The sequence below is a fragment of the Panulirus ornatus genome, chromosome 48 (genome assembly GCF_036320965.1).
Source record: "Panulirus ornatus isolate Po-2019 chromosome 48, ASM3632096v1, whole genome shotgun sequence".
Classification (NCBI taxonomy): Eukaryota; Metazoa; Arthropoda; class Malacostraca; order Decapoda; family Palinuridae; genus Panulirus; species Panulirus ornatus.
Genome location: NC_092271.1, coordinates 28894144 through 28921556, shown reverse-complemented (window position 1 = coordinate 28921556; position 27413 = coordinate 28894144). Strand labels below are relative to the sequence as shown.

The following is a 27413-nucleotide window of genomic DNA, read 5'->3' as shown; positions in this document are numbered from 1 at the left end:
CAATATGTCCAATGAACTGTTGTGTGCAATACAGGATCTTTGGATATACATGACTTCCAGGTCAATATTCATCTAATACAATTATCACTTTATTCTATTATTCTATCCAACTGCTGGGCTTGTCTAATAGTACAGTTTTATTTGAACGCACAAAAATCTTACTTTTCAACCACCCTGACAGCAGCAGGACTGTCAGCAATGATGGCCAGCTGAAGGTGATGTCGAGTGGTGAAGACGTCCAAGAAAGTCTGTATGGTGGCCTCAACTCTACTAGGACCAAGTTGAACCCTCAACACTTGCATCACTACAACCATCAGTGACAGGATCTCCTCACATACACCTGATAGTCATATAAAATCAATTCTGATATTTCAGTCATCCTCTTACTTATCAACTATGTAAAGTTATTGTTTTCAGTAACCAATATGAAAGATAAGTTACTATCAGAGGCAGTTCCTGGCACTACCTCTCTAACAAAGGAAACAATGACCAAGTATTATCATAATAACAAAAATATTTTTTTTATTATACTTACTCGCTGTTTCCCATGTTAACGAGGTAACACAAGGAAACAGACAAAAGAGTACATTTTCAATATATACATACAAAGACATACACATATATACACAAGTACATTTTCATAAATGCTGCTTTCATCCATTCCCATTGCCATTCTGCCATACATGAAACAGCACCCCCTCCCCCCGCACATGCACGAGGTAGCACTAGGAAAAGACAACAAAGGCCACATTCATTCACACTCAGTCTCTAGCTGTCATGTGTAATGCACCAAAACCACATAAAAATAAGGGGGCAAATGGGAAGGTAATAACAAATTGTGGTGAAGTAAGAGGGAGATGGAGTGAGTATTTTGAAGTTTTGCTGAATGTGTTAATGTGTACATGTCAGAGGATGGGTCTTTCTTCATCTGTTTCTTGGTGCTACCTTGAGGAAACAACGATCAAGTATAATCAATAGAATATAAAGAACATCCTACACCATTGAAGAAAGAAAGGAAAAATGAAGAAATTCATATCAAAAGAGTGTATGGGACTGCCAGAAGTGACTTCTGTGATAAAGGAAAGAAGAGAAAGTTATAACCATGATATAAGGGGGCAACCAGTTATTGTTTTGTTTGACTCGGAGTCATCAATATAAATAACATCCTACACCATTGAAGGAAGAAAGGAAAAATGAGGAAATGCATATCAAAAGAGTGTACGGGACTTTATCACAGAAGTGACTTCTGTGATAAAGGAAAGAAGAGAAAGTTATAGCCATAATATAAGGGGGCAACCAGTTATTGTTTTGTTTGACTTGGAGTCATCCAGCCAGAAACTACTTAGAAAATTTAAGAATCTACACAGATCTAAGGGCGAGACAGACAAAAAGTGAAGATGCCACACTTGGCAAGATAATGGAGCAGCCCCTCTAAAACTGAAGACAGGGCAGGAGTGTTAGGAGATGGTATCACCAGACTGAAAGTAATGTACTCAAACGTGGAGGGGATAATAGTTAGTGGTAAAGAATGGGAATCTAATGATCATATAAGGGAAAATACACCTATTATTGGAGTTGTGGAAACTAAATTCATCAAAGACATAAGCTCTCATCTGTTTTGCCCAGCTAGATAGCAAGAAAGGAAAGGTAAGGTAGAAAGAAGGATCAGCACTCTTAATAAAATAGAGCCTGAAGTTTCAAGAAATAGTATACGACAGCCCATTCAAACAATACATAATGGGAATAGTAAGTGAAGGAAAAAAAAAGCATTGTGGTGTTAGCATATAATCCTCTACAGAAATGCAACAAACTGGAACAAATACACAATGATTACAATGAAGGAGCAACCAAGATGGTACAGAAGCAGTGAAACACTCACTTCTTAAAGATGGTAAAAATACTGATAATGGGGGATTTCAATCATAATGAGACTGAGGGAATTTGGATCCTCATGGTGGGAGTTGTGGAAATATAAGTTTTTATTGTGCATAACCAAAACTTTCCTGCAACATCATGCCATGGAGCACACTAGGATGAAAGAGACTGATACAACATAATTCTTAAACCTAATCTTCACTCATACTAGCATGGATATTGAAACATTAAATATGATAAACCAGTTGGAAGAAGTGGTTATGTAAAGATCAAGTATGAATATGTTGTAAAAAAGGACATTAAAAGAGCAAAAGTGAGAGAAAATAAAGAGAAGATATAACTGTGGTTCCAACAATGTTGTATGGTTGCGAGGCGTGGGCTATGGATAGAGTTGTGCGCAGGAGGATGGATGTGCTGGAAATGAGATGTTTGAGGACAATGTGTGGTGTGAGGTGGTTTGATCGAGTGAGTAACGTAAGGGTAAGAGAGATGTGTGGAAATAAAAAGAGCGTGGTTGAGAGAGCAGAAGAGGGTGTTTTGAAGTGGTTTGGGCACATGGAGAGAATGAGTGAGGAAAGATTGACCAAGAGGATATATGTGTCGGAGGTGGAGGGAACGAGGAGAAGAGGGAGACCAACTTGGAGGTGGAAAGATGAAGTGAAAAAGATTTTGTGTGATCGGGGCCTGAACATGCAGGAGGGTGAAAGGAGGGCAAGGAATAGAGTGAATTGGAGCGATGTGGTATACCGGGGTTGACGTGCTGTCAGTGGATTGAATCAAGGCATGTGAAGCGTCTGGGGTAAACCATGGAAAGCTGTGTAGGTATGTATATTTGCGTGGGTGGACGTATGTATATACATGTGTATGGGGGGGGTTGGGCCATTTCTTTCGTCTGTTTCCTTGCGCTACCTCGCAAACGCGGGAGACAGCGACAAAGTATAATAAAAAAAAAAATAATAACTGTGGAATTATACATAACTTGCTAATTTCCATGATAACATAGATTGGGAAATGGAATTCAGTTACTAGGAAACAGGGTATTGTGTTGAGAGATTCTGAGAAATTTGCAGAGAGGGAGTAGAGGCATGGGTAACTCAAGCCTCAAAAACAGTGGGTATGGTAAGAAAGAGGAAGGAATGGTATAATAAAAGATATCATTAAGCAAGGGAGCTTCGAGATGTGCAGTGGCGAAGATACAGTTGGCACTCTAAGCACCTAGCATTGGTGAGGTATTAGAAAGCACGGAAGAGTATAGCAGGCTAAGAAAGGAGGAACAAAGAAACTTTGAAAAGAATATTGAGGCTAAGGCAGTTGAAAAACAAACTTTTTCAATTAATCTATCTGGCACCAGTTGTCGGGAGAGGAGCAACTAATCAGGCTAACGGGTTCAGAGGGAAATACTGTATGGGATAATGTAAGGATACGTGGGGAACTGAACAGTGTTTTAACTGTGGAAGAAGCTATAGCCCCAGCACCAGTGACACAGAATAGGAAGGTTTTGAAAATCAGTGAGATATCTAGAAAAGATATTAACAAATAATACATGGATTTATTATTATTATTATTTTGCTTTGTCACTGTCTCCCACGTTTGTGAGGTAGCGCAAGGAAACAGACGAAGGAAATGGCCCAACCCACCCCCATACACATGTATATACATACACGTCCACACACGCAAATATACATACCAATACATCTCAATGTACACATATATATACACACACAGACACATACATATATACACATGCACACAATTCACACTGTCTGCCTTTATTCATTCCCATTGCCACCTCGCCACACATGGAATAACATCCCCCTCCCCCCTCATGTGTGCGAGGTAACGCTAGGAAAAGACAACGAAGGCCCCATTCATTCACACTCAGTCTCCAGCTGTCATGCAATAATGCCCGAAACCACAGCTCCCTTTCCACATCCAGGCCCCACAGAACTTTCCATGGTTTACCCCAGACGCTTCACATGCCCTGATTCAATCCATTGACAGCACGTTGACCCCGGTATACCACATCGATCCAATTCGCTCTATTCCTTGCTCGCCTTTCACCCTCCTGCATGTTCAGGCCCCAATCCCTCAAAATCTTTTTCACCCCATCTTTCCACCTCCAATTTGGTCTCCCACTTCTCCTCGTTCCCTCCACCTCCAACACATATATCATCTTGGTCAATCTTTCCTCACTCATTCTCTCCATGTGCCCAAACCATTTCAAAACACCCTCTTCTGCTCTATCAACCATGCTTTTTTTTATTTCCACACATCTCTCTTACCCTTACATTACATCGCAACCATACAACATTGTTGGAACAACTATTCCTTCAAACATAGCCATGGATTTTTTCTATATAAAGTTCACGGGCAAGGTGAAGCTTCATCGTACGCGCTAAAAAGAGGAATGCAAATACACTTGATAGACCACTTGAATTACTGTTTAAGAGTTCACTGAATAGTCATAGTGCCAAGGAATGGAAAATGATATATGATATACCTATATATAAGAAAGGAGTCTGGGAACTGTGGGAACTATCAGGGAACTAGAGACTGGTCTCACTAATGAGTCAGGTGTATAAGGTTCTGGAAAAGTTACTCTTCTTGTTACTCTTCTTGATCTACATTAAAGACTTGCCTGAAGTTAGAGAATTCTCCTTGAATTTGTTTGCAGATGATGCAAAAGTCATGTTGGAAGAGGCTAGTGAAGAGGATTACATCAGCTTAAAAGGGGATTTAAACAGACTTCAAAGTTGGTCTGAAATATGGTAGCTGAAATTCAACCTTAGCAAATGAAAAGTAATGAAATGTAATTAGGATGGGACAAAGCATAAGATGGCCTCAATATGAAGATTATTATCTAACAGGAAGTAAGCTTCAAGATACTGAGTGGGAGAGAAACTTGAAAGTAGATGTCATCCCTCGCCTGTTGCCAGAGTCCCATATTACAAGAGTAGCAAAGGAGACAAATTGTCAGTTGACAAATATTGGAACACCTCTCAAGTATATGGATAAAGTGTTATTTAGCTTGGCCAAAACAAGAGTAATCTTTTCAGGTTTGGTCATCCCACCTAAAGAAGCACAAAGAACTCAAAGAAAAGGTTTAGTAGAAAACAAAGTTGATACCAGAATTAAGACAGCTAAGCTACAGGAAAAGGCTGGAGGATTTAAGTTAACCACTTCGGAAACAAGAAGTGACAGGTGACCTGATCACAACCCTAAGTTTAAAAAAGAGACTGATGAAGTGGACAGTGGACAGTACTTTAGAGAGGTGTTGGGATAGAGGAACCAGATGACATAATATGAAATTATGTAAAAAACTTTTAAATAATGAGAGGTAGATGACTGGATTTGATTGATTGAAGACATAGTTAATGCAGACAGCATGCATAAATTCAAGAGGTTGTATGATAGTAGTGTTAAAAAGATTGGGCCCAAAAGGATAAAACTCCCTCACCATATAGTACAAACACATAATTACAAATAAGACTATCTTTAGAGCAGTAGAGAGGAAAAATGCATCTTTCCACTCTCAATACCATGGGCTAACCGAGGTGGCAAATCATGACATCCTACTTCCAAGGCTGTACTATTCTGTCAGCCAAATGATATTCCCCCATAAACAAGTTATAAAGAGGTCTGTGGCACCTGACTGTGGGTGGGGACTCTGGTTTCAGCACATAATACATGACAAATAAAGAGTGGATGTGAACGACTGAGGTAATTTCTTCATCTGTTCCTAGTGCTACCTTGCTCATACAGGAAATGGCACAAATGTACTTTTTTTCATGGTTGGGTACTGAAGTTTATGAATGGTATACTTGGTGCACAGTTTTAAAACAGTGGCATGGAAAAACTAAAAGCATGTTATATTCATAATGATGTTCATGCACAAGTAAGAAAAATGAAAAATAAGTTCTTTATATACTTTTGTCTTGCCATGGTAGAGTGCTGCCAATTAAAATCAGTGGTGTGAAAAGTTTGTCTCAGGTGATGTATGTCAAAGTTGCTTGTGTACCAACAAATGATATATGTAGCAATTTAATGATTAAAAGGTAACAGTTAAGATGGTGCAGTAAAAGACAAATTTACATGGCTCAAATGTACGGCATACACTTAAACTATGATCTAGTACAGACAAATGTGATCAACTGTAACTTTTCACTTGTGGTGAGGCACTGAGCAGATGCCCGGTAATACCCCTGTATATGCACTGCTACATATCTCCTGTGTGTCATATGAGGCAAATACAATGGATGGGAAAGGAGGTCTGAAAATCCTCCCATCCTGAATTACTTTGAAAAGAAGGAAGAGAGGAAGGAGCGAGGGGAAGCTACCTAACTCATATGAGAAACTTCAAACAAGTATGAGAGAAAAAGTAATCAACAGTTGCAAATTATTTGTTAATTCTGGAGGTGACTCAAAAAGTTTAATTCTACTGCACATGTGGATAAAGCAAATCTGATATAAAATGATACACAGAAAAATTATTGAATACACAAAACATACTGGCATGATGAACATAGATGGGGAAAAGAAGTATGGATTGGTGGATGACTTCTTGAACACAGTGGTAGTAGAGTTCTCGGCTGGCTTTGTCTGTGTTGTTCAATTCCTCCACTTGGTAGCGGATTACTGACAGAGTATCACACAGCTTTGGTGCCACTGAAGGAAAGATTGAGACAGCAAATGATACAAGTAAACTACATAATATATCAAAACGAGGACAAATAAGCAATGTTCTAGTTAGTATTTAAGTAACTATTTATTCATGAAAAGTTTATCATAGATTCTAGGCCTAAAGCACATTTAACCGTGTAAGGTATGAAATTATATCCAGTTATGTAAATAATCTAAATAACAACTTACTATTCTCTTGCATGTCCTTGTCATCAACTAATGCCTGAACATCAATTTTCCGCACTTCTGATGTAAAGGAGCTGATGAAAGATGTGAGGTGATGTTTTCTAGTTTCTAACCTGTGGTCTACTACAAAGCTTGGCCAAGGTAACAGAAGAAAATTCACTAATGCCCTCAGAATTAAACCTCGCACCTGAAAGGGAATAACAAAAGAATTAATCTGAAAGACAATAACATGCCATTCTCAACATTTCAGTATTACAGAATCCATGATTCTTTTGTATGCTCATAAAATCAGGATATTTATCAATTTGTTGAAAAACTAATATTGAGTCTGCAGGCTGTCTCTCACAATATATACAGAATATGGTGAATGCATATACATCCTAACCTGCCATAACCCCAGAAACTCCAATCCAGGGGCTCCTAAAGCTCAAAGGCTGTGCTACACTCAAAAGGGAATAAATGGACTCCAATGAAGTGAGAAGGACCGTAAGACTGTATAGTCACTGACTAAAAATGATACAGCCTTGCTGTTTACAGAATACTTTGTAAAAGCTTTAACATGTCTTATGTTGGGCAAACTGGTAAGGATTTCTGTTAAACTTAAGCAACATAAATATAGCATAAGAAAAGGACAAGAATCAAATGCTTTGTTTAATCATGTTAAGAATTATGACCATTGTATTGACTGGAGTGATGCTAATTCAGTCATTAACTGTAAGTCCTTGACCAAAAGATACATCATTGAATCTTCTCTTATCTAATATACAAAGAACTGCAACATGAATATTAGTGAAGATCTATACAATCTGGATAGCTTTGTTGCAGGCAAAATTTGTAAATAGTTCCCCTCCCTGTCTTACCCACATAATAAAATGATATGAGAGGCACGATGCCAGACCCAAACAACACCAACTGGAAACACTTTGTACCAATAGTGTCTTAGCTCCACCTCTATTCTTTATGTGATCTGAGTGTTGTAAGTCTTCTATCTTATTCTTTCATCTCCCGACTATGTAGTCATAACACGAAAGTGCCCCTGGGAGATCTGGGAGCTTATCATGCTTCATTTTCCTCGTGGTTATTTGGAAATATATTACAATTATTATCATTATACCTGATCATGGTTTCCCATGTTAAAGACGTAGCGCCAGGAAACAGACAAAGAAAGCTGATCCACTCATATACTGTATGCATGCATGCACATATGCATATCATATACACATATACATATTCTATTCATCTATTATACTTTGTCGCTGTCTCCCAAGTCAGCGAGGTAGCGCAAGGAAACAGACGAAAGAATGGCCCAACCATCTCAACGTATACATATATATACACACACAGACATATATATATATACACTTGTACATAATTCATACTGTCTACCCTTATTCATCCCTGTCGCCAACCCGCCACACAGGAAATGAAAACCCCCTCCCCCCGCATGTGCGCGAGGTAGCGCTAGGAAAAGACAACAAAGGCCACATTCGTTCACACTCAGTCTCTAGCTGTCATGTATAATGCACCGAAACCACAGCTCCCTTTCCGCATCCAAGCCCCAGAAAACTTTCCATGGTTTACCCCAGATGCTTCACATGCCCTGTTTCAATCCATTGACAGCACATCGACCCCGGTATAAGAAAGTGTTCCAATTCACTCTATTCCTTGCATGCCTTTCACCCTCCTGCATGTTCAGGCCCCGATCACTCAAAATCTTTTTCACTCCATCTTTCCACTTCCAATTTGTTCTCCCACTTCTAATCGTTCCCTCCACCTCTGACACATATATCCTCTTTGTCAATCTTTCCTCACTCATTCTCTCCATGTGACCAAACCATTTCAAAACACCCTATTCTGCTCTCTCAACCACACTCTTATTATGACCGCACATCTCTCTCACCTGTTCATTACTCACTCGATCAAACCACCTCACACCACACACTGTCCTCAAACATCTCATTTATAGCACATCCACCCTCCTTCGCACAAATCTATCTATAGCCCATGCCTCGCAACTATATAACATTGTTGGAACCACTATTCCTTCAAACATACCCATTTTTGCTTTCCAAGATAATGTTCTCGACTTCCACACACAGGGGTTAGTGAGAGGACAAGAGCAAGGGAAGGAGTAGCACTACTCCTGAAACAGGAGTGGTGGGAGTATTTGATAGAGTGTAAGAAAGTAAACTCTGGATTGATATGGGTAAAACTGAAAGCTGATGGAGAGAGATGGGTGCATATGCACCTGCGCATGAGAAGATAGATCATGAGAGGCAAGTGTTTTGGGAGCAGCTGAATGAGTGTGTTAGTGGTTTTGATGCATGAGACCGGGTTATAGTGATGGGTGATTTGAATGCAAAGGTGAGTAATGTGGCAGTTGAGAGAATAATTGGTATACATGGGGTGTTCAGTGTTGTAAATGGAAATGAAGAGCTTGTAGATTTATGTGCTGAAAAAGGACTGGTGATTGGGAATACCTGGTTTAAAAAGAGAGATATACATAAGTATATGTATGTAAGTAGGAGAGATGGCCAGAGAGCGTTATTGGATTACGTGTTAATTGATAGACATGCGAAAGAGAGACTTTTGGATGTTAATGTGCTGAGAGGTGCAACTGGAGGGATGTCTGATCATTATCTTGTAGAGGCAAAGGTGAAGATTTGTAGAGGTTTACAGAAAAGAAGAGAGAATGTTGGGGTGAAGAGAGTGGTGAGAGTAAGTGAGCTTGGGAAGGAGAATTGTGTGAGGAAGTACCAGGAGAGACTGAGTACAGAATGGAAAAAGGTGAGAACAAAGGAGGTAAGGGGAGTGGAGGAGGAATGGGATGTATTTAGGGAAGCAGTGATGGCTTGCACAAAAGGTGCTTGTGGTATGAGAAGCGTGGGAGGTGGGAAACTAGAAAGGGTAGTGAGAGGTGTGATGAAGAAGTAAGATTATTAATGAAAGAGAAGAGAGAGGCATTTGGACGATTTTTGCAGCAAAATAATGCAAATGAGTGGGAGATGTATAAAAGAAAGAGACAGGAGGTCAAGAGTAAGGTGCAAGAGGTGAAAAAGAGGGCAAATGAGAGTTGGGGTGAGAGTATCATTAAATCTTAGGGAGAATAAAAAGATGTTTTGGAAGGAGGTAAATAAAGTGCGTAAGACAAGGGAACAAATGGGAACTTCAGTGAAGGGCGCAAATGGGGAAGTGATAACAAGTAGTGGTGATGTGAGAAGGAGATGGAGTGAGTATTTTGAAGGTTTGTTGAATGTGTTTGATGATAGAGTGGCAGATATAGGGTGTTTTGGTCGAGGTGGTGTGCAAAGTGAGAGGGTTAGGGAGGATGATTTGGTAAACAGAGAAGAGGTAGTAAAAGCTTTGCGGAAGATGAAAGCCGGCAAGGCAGCGAGTTTGGATGGTATTGCATTGGAATTTATTAAAAAAAGGGGTGACTGTATTGTTGACTGGTTGGTAAGGTTATTTAATGTATGTATGATTTCATTTCAAGCTAGAAGTTTCAGTTTCTAAATTATTTCTTACATTTTTCATATGTATATATATGTATATGTGTGTGTGTATATGTGCGTATGTATGTGTATGTATATGTGTATGTATGTGTGTATATATATATATATATAAATATATATATATATATATATATATATATATATATATATATATATATATATATATATATATATATATATATATATATCCCTGGGGATAGGGGAGAAAGAATACTTCCCACGTATTCCCTGCGTGTCGTAGAAGGCGACTAAAAGGGAAGGGAGCGGGGGGCTGGAAATCCTCCCCTCTCATTTTTTTTTGATTTTCCAAAAGAAGGAACAGAGAACGAGGCCAGGTGAGGATATTCCCTCAGAGGCCCAGTCCTCTGTTCTTAACGCTACCTTGCTAACGCGGGAAATGGCGAATAGTATGAAAGAAAAAGAATATATATATATATTATCCCTGGGGATAGGGGTGAAAGAATACTTCCCACGCATTCCTCGCATGTCGTAGAAGGCGACTAGAGGGGACGGGAGCGGGGGGCCAGAAATCCTCCCCTCCTTGTATTTTTTTTAACTTTCTAAAATGGGAAACAGAAGGAGTCACACGGGGAGTGCTCATCCTCCTCGAAGGCTCAGACTGGGGTGTCTAAATGTGTGTGGATGTAACCAAGATGTGAAAAAAGGAAAGATAGGTAGTATGTTTAAGGAAAGGAACCTGGATGTTTTGGCTCTGAGTGAAACGAAGCTCAAGGGTATAGGGGAAGAGTGGTTTGGGAATGTCTTGGGAGTAAAGTCAGGGGTTAGTGAGAGGACAAGAGTAAGGGAAGGAGTAGCAGTACTCCTGAAACAGGAGTTGTGGGAGTATGTGATAGAATGTAAGAAAGTAAATTCTCGATTAATATGGGCAAAACTGAAAGTTGATGGAGAGAGATGGGTGATTATTGGTGCATATGCACCTGGGCATGAGAAGAGGCAAGTGTTTTGGGAGCAGCTGAATGAGTGTGTTAGTGGTTTTGATGCACGAGACCGGGTTATAGTGATGGGTGATTTGAATGCAAAGGTGAGTGATGTGGCAGTTGAGGGAATAATTGGTATACATGGGGTGTTCAGTGTTGTAAATGGAAATGGTGAAGAGCTTGTAGATTTATGTGCTGAAAAAGGACTGGTGATAGGGAATACCTGGTTTAAAAAGCGAGATATACATAAGTATACGTATGTAAGTAGGAGAGATAGCCAGAGAGCGTTATTGGATTACGTGTTAATTGACAGGCGCACGAAAGAGAGACTTTTGGATGTTAATGTGCTGAGAGGTGCAACTGGAGGGATGTCTGATCATTATCTTGTGGAGGCTAAGGTGAAGATTTGTATGGGTTTTCAGAAAAGAAGAGTGAATGTTGGGGTGAAGAGGATGGTGAGAGTAAGTGAGCTTGGGAAGGAGACTTGTGTGAGGAAGTACCAGGAGAGACTGAGTACAGAATGGGAAAAGGTGAGAACAATGGAAGTAAGGGGAGTGGGGGAGGAATGGGATGTATTTAGGGAATCAGTGATGGATTGCGCAAAACATGCTTGTGGCATGAGAAGAGTGGGAGGTGGGTTGATTAGAAAGGGTAGTGAGTGGTGGGATGAAGAAGTAAGATTATTAGTGAAAGAGAAGAGAGAGGCATTTGGACGATTTTTGCAGGGAATGGGTGGAAATGAGTGGGAGAGGTATAAAAGAAAGAGACAGGAGGTCAAGAGAAAGGTGCAAGAGGTGAAAAAGAGGGCAAATGAGAGTTGGGGTGAGAGAGTATCATTAAATTTTAGGGAGAATAAAAAGATGTTCTGGAAGGAGGTAAATAAAGTGCGTAAGACAAGGGAGCAAATGGGAACTTCAGTGAAGGGCGCAAATGGGGAGGTGATAACAAGTAGTGGTGATGTGAGAAGGAGATGGAGTGAGTATTTTGAAGGTTTGTTGAATGTGTTTGATGATAGAGTGGCAGATATAGGGTGTTTTGGTCGAGGTGGTGTGCAAAGTGAGAGGGTTAGGGAAAATGATTTGGTAAACAGAGAAGAGGTAGTAAAAGCTTTGCGGAAGATGAAAGCCGGCAAGGCAGCAGGTTTGGATGGTATTGCAGTGGAATTTATTAAAAAAGGGGGTGACTGTATTATTGACTGGTTGGTAAGGTTATTTAATGTATGCATGACTCATGGTGAGGTGCCTAAGGATTGGCGGAATGCGTGCATAGTACCATTGTACAAAGGCAAAGGGGATAAGAGTGAGTGCTCAAATTACAGAGGTATAAGTTTGTTGAGTATTCCTGGGAAATTATATGGGAGGGTACTGATTGAGAGGGTGAAGGCATGTACAGAGCATCAGATTGGGGAAGAGCAGTGTGGTTTCAGAAGTTGTAGAGGATGTGTGGATCAGTTCTTCGCTTTGAAGAATGTATGTGAGAAATACTTAGAAAAGCAAATGGATTTGTATGTAGCATTTATGGATCTGGAGAAGGCATATGATAGAGTTGATAGAGATGCTCTGTGGAAGGTATTAAGAATATATGGTGTGGGAGGCAAGTTGTCAGAAGCAGTGAAAAGTTTTTATCGAGGATGTAAGGCATGTGTACGTGTAGGAAGAGAGGAAAGTGATTGGTTCTCAGTGAATGTAGGTTTGCGGCAGGGGTGTGTGATGTCTCCATGGTTGTTTAATTTGTTTATGGATGGGGTTGTTAGGGAGGTGAATGCAAGAGTTTTGGAAAGAGGGGCAAGTATGAAGTCTGTTGGGGATGAGAGAGCTTGGGAAGTGAGTCAGTTGTTGTTCGCTGATGATACAGCGCTGGTGGCTGATTCATGTGAGAAACTGCAGAAGCTGGTGACTGAGTTTGGTAAAGTGTGTGAAAGAAGAAAGTTAAGAGTAAATGTGAATAAGAGCAAGGTTATTAGGTACAGTAGGGTTGAGGGTCAAGTCAATTGGGAGGTAAGTTTGAATGGAGCAAAACTGGAGGAAGTAAAGTGTTTTAGATATCTGGGAGTGGATCTGGCAGTGGATGGAACCATGGAAGCAGAAGTGGATCATAGGGTGGGGGAGGGGGCAAAAATCCTTGAAGAATGTGTGGAAGTCGAGAACATTATCTCGGAAAGCAAAAATGGGTATGTTTGAAGGAATAGTGGTTCCAACAATGTTGTATGGTTGCGAGGCGTGGGCTATGGATAGAGTTGTGCGCAGGAGGATGGATGTGTGGGAAATGAGATGTTTGAGGACAATATGTGGTGTGAGGTGGTTTGATCGAGTAAGTAACGTTAGGGTAAGAGAGATGTGTGGAAATAAAAAGAGCGTGGTTGAGAGAGCAGAAGAGGGTGTTTTGAAATGGTTTGGGCACATGGAGAGAATGAGTGAGGAAAGATTGACCAAGAGGATATATGTGTCGGAGGTGGAGGGAACGAGAAGTGGGAGACCAAATTGGAGGTGGAAAGATGGAGTGAAAAAGATTTTGTGTGATCAGGGCCTGAACATGCAGGAGAGTGAAAGGAGGGCAAGGAATAGAGTGAATTGGATCGATGTGGTATACCAGGGTTGACGTGCTGTCAGTGGATTGAATCAGGGCATGTGAAGCGTCTAGGGTAAACCATGGAAAGCTGTGTAGGTATGCATATTTCCGTGTGTGGACGTATGTATATACATGTGTATGGGGGTGGGTTGGGCTATTTCTTTCGTCTGTTTCCTTGCGTTACCTCGCAAATGCGGGAGACAGCGACAAAGAAAAAAAAAAAAAAAAAGATTCATGGTGAAGTGCCTGAGGATTGGCGGAATGCTCACATAGTGCCATTGTACAAAGGCAAAGGGGACAAAGGTGAGTGCTCAAATTACAGAGGTATAAGTTCGTTGAGTATTCCTGGGAAATTATATGGGGGGGTATTGATTGAGAGGGTGAAGGCATGTACAGAGCATCAGACTGGGGAAGAGCAGTGTGGTTTCAGAAGTGGTAGAGGATGTGTGGATCAGGTGTTTGCTTTGAAGAATGTATGTGAGAAATACTTAGAAAGGCAAATGGATTTGTATGTAGCATTTATGGATCTGGAGAAGGCATATGATAGAGCTGATAGAGATGCTCTGTGGAAGGTATTAAGAGTATATTGTGTGGGAGGCAAGTTGTTAGATATATATATATATATATATCTTTCTTTCATACTATTCGCCATTTCCCGCATTAGCGAGATTGCGTTAAGAACAGAGGACTGGACCTTTGAGGGAATATCCTCACCTGGCCCCCTTCTCTGTCCCTTCTTTTGGAAAATTAAAAAAACTGAGAGGGGAGGATTTCCAGCCCCCCGCTCCCTTCCCTTTTAGTTGCCTTCTACGACACGCAGGGAATACATGGGAAGTATTCTTTCTCCCCTATCCATATATACATAAATTTCCCAGAAAGACACCTCAAGGAAATGCTCTTGTAAGCAGCATATTGTCATATCCTATATGGTAAAGGGTCTAGCACCTGCCATCTGTACATCTTATCTCTTCTGAAATTGTTATTATGAAAATATACAAAACAACAAAACCTTACCTTCATGGGAAACAGACTGTGAAAATACAAACAACAAAATCTTACCTCTTTTGGAAATAGATATCAGTATTTTAAGTATACACAAACCTTCAAATCTGAGGATACTGACAGAGCTTGTACATATAAAGACTGGACTTGATTCATCTCCAGCGCTATGGGGGAGCGTACCATCACAGACAATGAGAGTAGTAGCTGAACCCCACAGTTCACAATAAGTGGAGGAGCCTGAATGATGCAGAAAAAGACCAATTAGTCATCCATTCAATTACTTTATTTACAAGTACCCCAGAACCTCCTTCTATGAAAGTCTTAATTTTGCACACAATGTCTTTCTAAAACTCCCTGCTGCCCAAGGCAGCACTATTGCCATTAGCAGAGAAATATGGACTTCTTTAGAGTGAGTTCTTTAACAAGACTATTCCCAATGATGCAGCTTCAACAAGGGTGACTTTTCACTCACAAAGTAACCTCATGCTAGCAGAGTCCAGTAACACCCTAATTAGTCATCTAAAGTAGTAAATGAGCAATTGAAAGGAAGCACAAAGAATTCTTAACAGCTTCAAAATTAGGCAAATGAGGATCTGAAGAAAAAACTGCACAAGCAATAAAACGGAAAGACTGAGGTTATGCATGTGTGCTGTAAATGAGTTGGATAGTGAATGATATGCAGATTTCAAGCCATTTTAACAAATTTTCTATGAAAAGACAATGAGTTTTGGTGGTTGACAGAAGGGATGGTTTAAAAAAATCTTTGAGATTTTTCTTAAAATGTCATTCATAAATACATAAGAATGTAGAATTTAAAGGATGAAAAACTATTTCTCTACCAGCAGAGCCTTAAAGCACATCTGAAAAAGCACTTGCTTAGTGAGAGGTTAAAACATCATTTCACTCTCCAAAATGAAGTGTATCCATGATGATTCACCTCTCACAAGCATCATAAAACATATGCAGTCTGCAAACATTTGTTTACATCATTCAATGACCATACAACAACACACTGTTACTGCAAACAGCATACATATATTTAAGTTGTATAATAGAATGCTCAAGAAATGGGGGTTCCCAAGTGTAAAATCCCCTCCTCATGCACTAAAAATGGGTAATTAAACCCAGCCCTATGATGCTATGAAATGGAGCTTTAATGAGATCAAACAGTCTCTCAGCCACATTCATTCAGTGATGTCTAGTAACTATGCTTTGGGATTATCACTATCTAAGATCAAGGTATGGTTTTTCAAAAAGAAAAGAGAGGAAGGAGGGAAAGTGAAACAGATGAAAGCTTAACATAAAGAAATAGTTTTCCATCCTTAAAACCCTACATTTCTCAACTATGGTTATCTAAAAGCATATGTATATATTTGTGATGGGTGATTTGAATGCAAAGGTGAGTAATGTGGCAGTTGAGGGAATAATTGGTGTACATTTGGTGTTCAGTGTTGTAAATGGAAATAGTGAAGAGCTCATAGATTTGTGTGCTGAAAAAGGACTGATGCTTGGGAATACCTGGTTTAATATGAGATATACATAAGAATACATATATAAGTAGGAGAGATGGCCAGAGCGTGTTATTGGATTACGTGTAAATTGATAGGCACATGAAAGAAAGACTTTTGGAGGTTAATGTGCTGAGAGGTGTAACTGGAGGGATGTTTGATCATTATCTTGTGGAGGCAAAGGTGAAGATCTATAGAGGTTTTCAGAAAAGAAGAGAGAATGTTGGGGTGAAGAGAATGGTGAGAGTAAGTATGCTTGGGAAGGAGACTTGTGTGAGGAAGTACCAGGAGAGACTGAGTGCAGAATCAAAAAAGGTGAGAACAAAGGACATAAGGGGAGTGGGGGAGGAATGGGATGTATTTAGGGAAGCAGTAATGGCTTGCACAAAAGATGCTTGTAGCACGAGAAGCGTGAGAGGTGGGCAGATTAGAAAGGGTAGTGAGTGGTGGGGTGAAGAAGTAAGATTATTAGTGAAAGAGAAGAGAGAGGCATTTGGATGATTTCTGCAGGGAAATAGTGCAAATGACTGGGAGAAGTATAAAAGAAAGAGGCAGGAGGTCAAGAGAAAGGGGCAAGAGGTGAAAAAGAGGGCAAATGAGAGTTGGGGTGAGAAAGTATTAAATTCTAGGGAGAATAAAAAGATGTCTTGGAAGGAGGTAAATAAAGTGCGCAAGACAAGAGAACAAATGGGAACATCGGCGAAGGGGGTTAATGGGGAGGTAATAACAAGTAGTGGTGATGTGAGATGGAGTGATTATTTTGAAGGTTTGTTGAATGTTAGATGATAGAGTGGCAGATATAGGGTGTTTTGGTCAAGGTGGTGTGCAAAGTGAGAGGGTTACGGAGAATGATTTGTTAAACAGATAAGAGGTAGTGAATGCTTTGCGGAAGATGAAAGCCGGCAAGGCGGCAGGTTTGGATGGTATTGCAGTAGAATCCATTAAAAAAGGGGGTAACTGTGTTGTTGACTGGTTGGTGAGGATATTCAATGTATGTATGGTTCATGGTGAAGTGCCTGAGGATTGGCGGAATGCATGCATAGTGCCATTGTACAAAAGCAAAGGGGATAAAGGTGAGTGTTCAAATTACAGAGGTATAAGTTTGTTGAGTATTCCTGGGAAATTATATGGGAGGGTATTAAGTGAGAGGGTGAAGGCATGTACAGAGCATCAGATTGGGGAAGAGCAGTGTGGTTTCAGAAGTGGTAGTGGATGTGTGGATCAGGTGTTCGCTTTGAAGAATGTATGTGGGAAATACTTAGAAAAACAAATCGATTTGTATGTAGCATTTATGGATTTGGAGAAGACATGATAGAGTTGACAGAGATGCTCTGTGGAAGGTATTAAGAGTATATGGTGTGGGAGGCAAGTTGCTGGAAGCAGTGAAAAGTTTTTATTGAGGATGTAAGGCATGTGTGCAAGTAGGAAGAGAGGAAAGTGATTGGTTCTCAGTGAATGTCAATTTGCAGCAAGGGTGCGTGATGTCTCCATGGTTGTTTAATTTGTTTGTGGATGGGGTTGTTAGGGAGGTGAATGCAAGAGTTTTGGAGAGAGGGGCAAGTATGCAGCCTGTTGTGGATGAGAGTGCTTGGGAAGTGAGTCAGTTGTTATTTGCTGATGATACAGTACTGGTGGCTGATTTGGGTGAGAAACTGCAGAAGCTGGTGACTGAGTTTGGTAAAGTGTGTGAAAGAAGAAAGCTGAGAGTAAATGTGAATAAGAGCAAGGTTATTAGGTACAGTAGGGTTGAGGGACAGGACAAGTTAATTGGGAGGTAAGTTTGAATGCAGAAAAAATGGAGGAAGTGAAGTGTTTTAGATGTCTGGGAGTGGATTTGGCAGTGGATGGAACCATGGAAGTGGAAGTGAGTCACAGGGTGGGGGAGGGGGCAAAAGTTCGGGGAGCGTTGAAAAATGTGTGGAAGGTAAGAACATTATCTCAGAAAGCACAAATGGGCATGTTTGAAGGAATAGTGGTTCCAACAACGTTATATGGTTGCGAGTCGAGGGCTATAGATAGGGTTGTGCAGAGGAGGGTGGATGTGTTGGAAATGAGATGTTTGAGGACAATATGTGGTGTGAGGTGGTTTGATCAAGTAAGTAATGAACGGGTAAGAGAGATGTGTGGTAATACAACGAGTGTGGTTGAGAGAGCAGAAGAGGGTGTTTTGAAAGGGTTTTGGGGCCAAAATGGAGAGAATGAGTGGGGAAAGTTAAACCAAGAGGATATATGTTTTGGGAGGGGGAAGGGAAACCCGAAAAAGTGGGAAAACCAAATTGGAGGTGGAAAGATGGAGTGAAAAAAGATTTTGTGTGACAGGGCTGAACATGCGGAGAAAAAAAAGGGGGGGCAAGGAAAGGTAATTTTGGGTTCGATGGGGGTTTCCCGGGGTTTGACGTGCGGGGTAAAGTGGTTTTGGAATCCAGGGCATGTGAAGCGTCTGGGGTAAACCAGGGAAAGCTGTGTAAAAAAGCATTTTTTCCGTTTGTGGACGTATGTATAAACATGTTTTTGGGGGGGGTTGGGCTATTTCTTTCGCCCTTTTTCCTTGCGTTCCCTCGCAAATGCGGGAGCCCGCGACAAAAAAAAAAAAAAAAAAAAAAGATTCATGGTGAAGTGCCTGAGGATTGGCGGAATGCCCCACAAAGTGCCATTGTACAAAGGCAAAGGGGACAAAGGTGAGTGCTCAAATTCCCCGGAGGTTTTTAAGTTCGTTGATTTTTTCCTTTGGGAAATTATAGGGGGGGGTTTTGGGATTGAGGGGGTGAAGGCATGTACAGAGCATCGGACTGGGGAAGGGGCAGTGGGGTTTTTCAGAAGTGGTAGGGAAGTGGGGGATCAGGTTTTTGTTTTGAAGAATTATGTGAAAAATATTTAGAAAGGCAAAGGGATTTGTAGGGAAAGCTTTATGGATTTTGGAGAAGGCATATAAAATAGAGCGATAGAAAATGCTCTGTGGAAGGTTTTAAAAGAGAAATTTGTGTGGGAGGCAAGTTGTTAGATATATATATATATATATATTTTTCTTTCAAACTATTCGCCTTTCCCCCATTAGCGAGATTGCGTTAAAACAGAGGACCTTTGGGCCTTTTTAGGGGGAAAAACCTCACCTGGCCCCCCTTTTCTGTCCCTTCTTTTTGGAAAATTAAAAAAACTGAGAGGGGGGATTTCCAAACCCCCCCCTCCCTTCCCCTTTTGTTGCCTTTTACGACACGCAGGGAATACATGGGGAAGTATTCTTTCCCCCCCTATCCCCTTATTCATTTAAATTTCCCGAAAAGGGCACCCCAAGGAAATGCTCTTGTAAGCACATATTGTCATATCCTATAGGTAAAGGGTCTAGCCCCCCCTGCCCTCTGTAAAAATCTTATTCTTTTTTGAAATTGTTTTTAAAAAAAAATTTTTACAAAACAACAAAACCTTTAAACCCTTTATTTGGGGAAAAAGACGTGAAAATACAAAAAAACAAAATCTTACCTCTTTTGGGAAAAAGATAACAGTATTTTAAGTAAAAACACAAACCTTCCAATCGGGGGATACTGAAAAAGAGCTTGAAAAAATAAAGACTGGACTTGATTCTCTCCGGGGCAAAGGGGGGGCGTACCATCACAACAATGAAGGTAGTTAAACTGAAACCCCACCCTTCACAAAAAGTGGAGGAGCCTGAATGATGCAGAAAAAACCAATTATTTTAAACCATTCAATTACTTTAAAATTTTTAAGTCCCCCCCGAACCCCTTTTCCCCTTTCTAAATTTTAAAAAGTTTTTAAATTTTGCACACAAAGTCTTTCTAAAAAATCCCTGCCCGGGCCCCAACAGCACTATTGGGGCCCTTAAAAGAGAAAAATGGGCCTTCCCTTTTGAGTGAGTTCCCTTTTAAAAAGGATATTCCCCAATGAAAAAAGCTTCAACAAGGGTGACTTTTCAAATCACAAAGGGAAAACCCCATGCTAGCAAGTCCCCGTAACACCCCTAATTAGTCATTTTAAAGTAGTAAAAAGAGCAATTGAAAGGAAGCACCCAAAAAATTCTTAACAAACTTCAAAATTTGGCAAAAAAGAGGATCTGAAGAAAAAACTGCACAACAATAAAACGGAAAAACTGAAATTTTTGCTGTTTGCTGGGAAATGAGTTGGATAGTGAAAATATGCAAAATTTCAAGCCATTTTAAAAAAATTTTCAAAAATGGGCCCAAAGAGTTTTGGTTTGGGTTTTTAGAAGGGATGGTTTAAAAAAATCTTTGAGAAATTTTTTTTTAAAAAGTCATTTCTAAATACATAAGAATGTAAAAAATTTAAAAGGGTGAAAAACTATTTCCCCTACCACAAGCCCTTTAAAACACATCTGAAAAAGCACTTGCTTTGTGAGAGGTTAAAACATCATTTTCACTCTCCAAAATGAAGTGTATCCATGAATTAAAATTTACCTCTCACAAAAACAACATAAAAATATGCAGTCTGCAAACATTTGTTTACCCTCATTCAATGACCCCTACAAAAACACACTGTTTACTTCAAAACAGCTACATATAATTTTAAGTTGTAAAAATAGAATGCCAAGAAATGGGGGTTCCCCAATGTAAAAACCCCCCCCTCAAAAAACTAAAAATGGGGAATTAAAAACCCCGCCCTATATGCTAAAGAAAAAGGGGCTTTAATGAGATCAAACAGTCTCTCAGCCACATTCATTCAGTGAGTTTAAAAAGCGAGATATACATAAGTATACGTATGTAAGTAGGAGAGATAGCCAGAGAGCGTTATTGGATTACGTGTTAATTGACAGGCGCACGAAAGAGAGACTTTTGGATGTTAATGTGCTGAGAGGTGCAACTGGAGGGATGTCTGATCATTATCTTGTGGAGGCTAAGGTGAAGATTTGTATGGGTTTTCAGAAAAGAAGAGTGAATGTTGGGGTGAAGAGGATGGTGAGAGTAAGTGAGCTTGGGAAGGAGACTTGTGTGAGGAAGTACCAGGAGAGACTGAGTACAGAATGGGAAAAGGTGAGAACAATGGAAGTAAGGGGAGTGGGGGAGGAATGGGATGTATTTAGGGAATCAGTGATGGATTGCGCAAAACATGCTTGTGGCATGAGAAGAGTGGGAGGTGGGTTGATTAGAAAGGGTAGTGAGTGGTGGGATGAAGAAGTAAGATTATTAGTGAAAGAGAAGAGAGAGGCATTTGGACGATTTTTGCAGGGAATGGGTGGAAATGAGTGGGAGAGGTATAAAAGAAAGAGACAGGAGGTCAAGAGAAAGGTGCAAGAGGTGAAAAAGAGGGCAAATGAGAGTTGGGGTGAGAGAGTATCATTAAATTTTAGGGAGAATAAAAAGATGTTCTGGAAGGAGGTAAATAAAGTGCGTAAGACAAGGGAGCAAATGGGAACTTCAGTGAAGGGCGCAAATGGGGAGGTGATAACAAGTAGTGGTGATGTGAGAAGGAGATGGAGTGAGTATTTTGAAGGTTTGTTGAATGTGTTTGATGATAGAGTGGCAGATATAGGGTGTTTTGGTCGAGGTGGTGTGCAAAGTGAGAGGGTTAGGGAAAATGATTTGGTAAACAGAGAAGAGGTAGTAAAAGCTTTGCGGAAGATGAAAGCCGGCAAGGCAGCAGGTTTGGATGGTATTGCAGTGGAATTTATTAAAAAAGGGGGTGACTGTATTATTGACTGGTTGGTAAGGTTATTTAATGTATGCATGACTCATGGTGAGGTGCCTAAGGATTGGCGGAATGCGTGCATAGTACCATTGTACAAAGGCAAAGGGGATAAGAGTGAGTGCTCAAATTACAGAGGTATAAGTTTGTTGAGTATTCCTGGGAAATTATATGGGAGGGTACTGATTGAGAGGGTGAAGGCATGTACAGAGCATCAGATTGGGGAAGAGCAGTGTGGTTTCAGAAGTTGTAGAGGATGTGTGGATCAGTTCTTCGCTTTGAAGAATGTATGTGAGAAATACTTAGAAAAGCAAATGGATTTGTATGTAGCATTTATGGATCTGGAGAAGGCATATGATAGAGTTGATAGAGATGCTCTGTGGAAGGTATTAAGAATATATGGTGTGGGAGGCAAGTTGTCAGAAGCAGTGAAAAGTTTTTATCGAGGATGTAAGGCATGTGTACGTGTAGGAAGAGAGGAAAGTGATTGGTTCTCAGTGAATGTAGGTTTGCGGCAGGGGTGTGTGATGTCTCCATGGTTGTTTAATTTGTTTATGGATGGGGTTGTTAGGGAGGTGAATGCAAGAGTTTTGGAAAGAGGGGCAAGTATGAAGTCTGTTGGGGATGAGAGAGCTTGGGAAGTGAGTCAGTTGTTGTTCGCTGATGATACAGCGCTGGTGGCTGATTCATGTGAGAAACTGCAGAAGCTGGTGACTGAGTTTGGTAAAGTGTGTGAAAGAAGAAAGTTAAGAGTAAATGTGAATAAGAGCAAGGTTATTAGGTACAGTAGGGTTGAGGGTCAAGTCAATTGGGAGGTAAGTTTGAATGGAGCAAAACTGGAGGAAGTAAAGTGTTTTAGATATCTGGGAGTGGATCTGGCAGTGGATGGAACCATGGAAGCAGAAGTGGATCATAGGGTGGGGGAGGGGGCAAAAATCCTTGAAGAATGTGTGGAAGTCGAGAACATTATCTCGGAAAGCAAAAATGGGTATGTTTGAAGGAATAGTGGTTCCAACAATGTTGTATGGTTGCGAGGCGTGGGCTATGGATAGAGTTGTGCGCAGGAGGATGGATGTGTGGGAAATGAGATGTTTGAGGACAATATGTGGTGTGAGGTGGTTTGATCGAGTAAGTAACGTTAGGGTAAGAGAGATGTGTGGAAATAAAAAGAGCGTGGTTGAGAGAGCAGAAGAGGGTGTTTTGAAATGGTTTGGGCACATGGAGAGAATGAGTGAGGAAAGATTGACCAAGAGGATATATGTGTCGGAGGTGGAGGGAACGAGAAGTGGGAGACCAAATTGGAGGTGGAAAGATGGAGTGAAAAAGATTTTGTGTGATCAGGGCCTGAACATGCAGGAGAGTGAAAGGAGGGCAAGGAATAGAGTGAATTGGATCGATGTGGTATACCAGGGTTGACGTGCTGTCAGTGGATTGAATCAGGGCATGTGAAGCGTCTAGGGTAAACCATGGAAAGCTGTGTAGGTATGCATATTTCCGTGTGTGGACGTATGTATATACATGTGTATGGGGGTGGGTTGGGCTATTTCTTTCGTCTGTTTCCTTGCGTTACCTCGCAAATGCGGGAGACAGCGACAAAGAAAAAAAAAAAAAAAAAGATTCATGGTGAAGTGCCTGAGGATTGGCGGAATGCTCACATAGTGCCATTGTACAAAGGCAAAGGGGACAAAGGTGAGTGCTCAAATTACAGAGGTATAAGTTCGTTGAGTATTCCTGGGAAATTATATGGGGGGGTATTGATTGAGAGGGTGAAGGCATGTACAGAGCATCAGACTGGGGAAGAGCAGTGTGGTTTCAGAAGTGGTAGAGGATGTGTGGATCAGGTGTTTGCTTTGAAGAATGTATGTGAGAAATACTTAGAAAGGCAAATGGATTTGTATGTAGCATTTATGGATCTGGAGAAGGCATATGATAGAGCTGATAGAGATGCTCTGTGGAAGGTATTAAGAGTATATTGTGTGGGAGGCAAGTTGTTAGATATATATATATATATATATCTTTCTTTCATACTATTCGCCATTTCCCGCATTAGCGAGATTGCGTTAAGAACAGAGGACTGGACCTTTGAGGGAATATCCTCACCTGGCCCCCTTCTCTGTCCCTTCTTTTGGAAAATTAAAAAAACTGAGAGGGGAGGATTTCCAGCCCCCCGCTCCCTTCCCTTTTAGTTGCCTTCTACGACACGCAGGGAATACATGGGAAGTATTCTTTCTCCCCTATCCATATATACATAAATTTCCCAGAAAGACACCTCAAGGAAATGCTCTTGTAAGCAGCATATTGTCATATCCTATATGGTAAAGGGTCTAGCACCTGCCATCTGTACATCTTATCTCTTCTGAAATTGTTATTATGAAAATATACAAAACAACAAAACCTTACCTTCATGGGAAACAGACTGTGAAAATACAAACAACAAAATCTTACCTCTTTTGGAAATAGATATCAGTATTTTAAGTATACACAAACCTTCAAATCTGAGGATACTGACAGAGCTTGTACATATAAAGACTGGACTTGATTCATCTCCAGCGCTATGGGGGAGCGTACCATCACAGACAATGAGAGTAGTAGCTGAACCCCACAGTTCACAATAAGTGGAGGAGCCTGAATGATGCAGAAAAAGACCAATTAGTCATCCATTCAATTACTTTATTTACAAGTACCCCAGAACCTCCTTCTATGAAAGTCTTAATTTTGCACACAATGTCTTTCTAAAACTCCCTGCTGCCCAAGGCAGCACTATTGCCATTAGCAGAGAAATATGGACTTCTTTAGAGTGAGTTCTTTAACAAGACTATTCCCAATGATGCAGCTTCAACAAGGGTGACTTTTCACTCACAAAGTAACCTCATGCTAGCAGAGTCCAGTAACACCCTAATTAGTCATCTAAAGTAGTAAATGAGCAATTGAAAGGAAGCACAAAGAATTCTTAACAGCTTCAAAATTAGGCAAATGAGGATCTGAAGAAAAAACTGCACAAGCAATAAAACGGAAAGACTGAGGTTATGCATGTGTGCTGTAAATGAGTTGGATAGTGAATGATATGCAGATTTCAAGCCATTTTAACAAATTTTCTATGAAAAGACAATGAGTTTTGGTGGTTGACAGAAGGGATGGTTTAAAAAAATCTTTGAGATTTTTCTTAAAATGTCATTCATAAATACATAAGAATGTAGAATTTAAAGGATGAAAAACTATTTCTCTACCAGCAGAGCCTTCAAGCACATCTGAAAAAGCACTTGCTTAGTGAGAGGTTAAAACATCATTTCACTCTCCAAAATGAAGTGTATCCATGATGATTCACCTCTCACAAGCATCATAAAACATATGCAGTCTGCAAACATTTGTTTACATCATTCAATGACCATACAACAACACACTGTTACTGCAAACAGCATACATATATTTAAGTTGTATAATAGAATGCTCAAGAAATGGGGGTTCCCAAGTGTAAAATCCCCTCCTCATGCACTAAAAATGGGTAATTAAACCCAGCCCTATGATGCTATGAAATGGAGCTTTAATGAGATCAAACAGTCTCTCAGCCACATTCATTCAGTGATGTCTAGTAACTATGCTTTGGGATTATCACTATCTAAGATCAAGGTATGGTTTTTCAAAAAGAAAAGAGAGGAAGGAGGGAAAGTGAAACAGATGAAAGCTTAACATAAAGAAATAGTTTTCCATCCTTAAAACCCTACATTTCTCAACTATGGTTATCTAAAAGCATATGTATATATTTGTGATGGGTGATTTGAATGCAAAGGTGAGTAATGTGGCAGTTGAGGGAATAATTGGTGTACATTTGGTGTTCAGTGTTGTAAATGGAAATAGTGAAGAGCTCATAGATTTGTGTGCTGAAAAAGGACTGATGCTTGGGAATACCTGGTTTAATATGAGATATACATAAGAATACATATATAAGTAGGAGAGATGGCCAGAGCGTGTTATTGGATTACGTGTAAATTGATAGGCACATGAAAGAAAGACTTTTGGAGGTTAATGTGCTGAGAGGTGTAACTGGAGGGATGTTTGATCATTATCTTGTGGAGGCAAAGGTGAAGATCTATAGAGGTTTTCAGAAAAGAAGAGAGAATGTTGGGGTGAAGAGAATGGTGAGAGTAAGTATGCTTGGGAAGGAGACTTGTGTGAGGAAGTACCAGGAGAGACTGAGTGCAGAATCAAAAAAGGTGAGAACAAAGGACATAAGGGGAGTGGGGGAGGAATGGGATGTATTTAGGGAAGCAGTAATGGCTTGCACAAAAGATGCTTGTAGCACGAGAAGCGTGAGAGGTGGGCAGATTAGAAAGGGTAGTGAGTGGTGGGGTGAAGAAGTAAGATTATTAGTGAAAGAGAAGAGAGAGGCATTTGGATGATTTCTGCAGGGAAATAGTGCAAATGACTGGGAGAAGTATAAAAGAAAGAGGCAGGAGGTCAAGAGAAAGGGGCAAGAGGTGAAAAAGAGGGCAAATGAGAGTTGGGGTGAGAAAGTATTAAATTCTAGGGAGAATAAAAAGATGTCTTGGAAGGAGGTAAATAAAGTGCGCAAGACAAGAGAACAAATGGGAACATCGGCGAAGGGGGTTAATGGGGAGGTAATAACAAGTAGTGGTGATGTGAGATGGAGTGATTATTTTGAAGGTTTGTTGAATGTTAGATGATAGAGTGGCAGATATAGGGTGTTTTGGTCAAGGTGGTGTGCAAAGTGAGAGGGTTACGGAGAATGATTTGTTAAACAGATAAGAGGTAGTGAATGCTTTGCGGAAGATGAAAGCCGGCAAGGCGGCAGGTTTGGATGGTATTGCAGTAGAATCCATTAAAAAAGGGGGTAACTGTGTTGTTGACTGGTTGGTGAGGATATTCAATGTATGTATGGTTCATGGTGAAGTGCCTGAGGATTGGCGGAATGCATGCATAGTGCCATTGTACAAAAGCAAAGGGGATAAAGGTGAGTGTTCAAATTACAGAGGTATAAGTTTGTTGAGTATTCCTGGGAAATTATATGGGAGGGTATTAAGTGAGAGGGTGAAGGCATGTACAGAGCATCAGATTGGGGAAGAGCAGTGTGGTTTCAGAAGTGGTAGTGGATGTGTGGATCAGGTGTTCGCTTTGAAGAATGTATGTGGGAAATACTTAGAAAAACAAATCGATTTGTATGTAGCATTTATGGATTTGGAGAAGACATGATAGAGTTGACAGAGATGCTCTGTGGAAGGTATTAAGAGTATATGGTGTGGGAGGCAAGTTGCTGGAAGCAGTGAAAAGTTTTTATTGAGGATGTAAGGCATGTGTGCAAGTAGGAAGAGAGGAAAGTGATTGGTTCTCAGTGAATGTCAATTTGCAGCAAGGGTGCGTGATGTCTCCATGGTTGTTTAATTTGTTTGTGGATGGGGTTGTTAGGGAGGTGAATGCAAGAGTTTTGGAGAGAGGGGCAAGTATGCAGCCTGTTGTGGATGAGAGTGCTTGGGAAG

General features: G+C 40.5%; 1 protein-coding gene across 1 annotated transcript in view; it reads right to left on the bottom strand.

Annotated features, from left to right (window-relative positions):
- Positions 1-27413, bottom strand: part of ebo (ellipsoid body open) — a 170091-nt gene that overhangs the window by 25505 nt on the left and 117173 nt on the right. The window contains exons 15-18 of the mRNA XM_071690378.1: positions 24409-24546; positions 6745-6928; positions 6385-6540; positions 163-340 (exon numbers count right to left, since the gene is read on the bottom strand). Coding sequence (XP_071546479.1) covers positions 163-340; positions 6385-6540; positions 6745-6928; positions 24409-24546 — 656 coding nt within the window. The remainder of the gene's footprint in view (positions 1-162; positions 341-6384; positions 6541-6744; positions 6929-24408; positions 24547-27413) is intronic.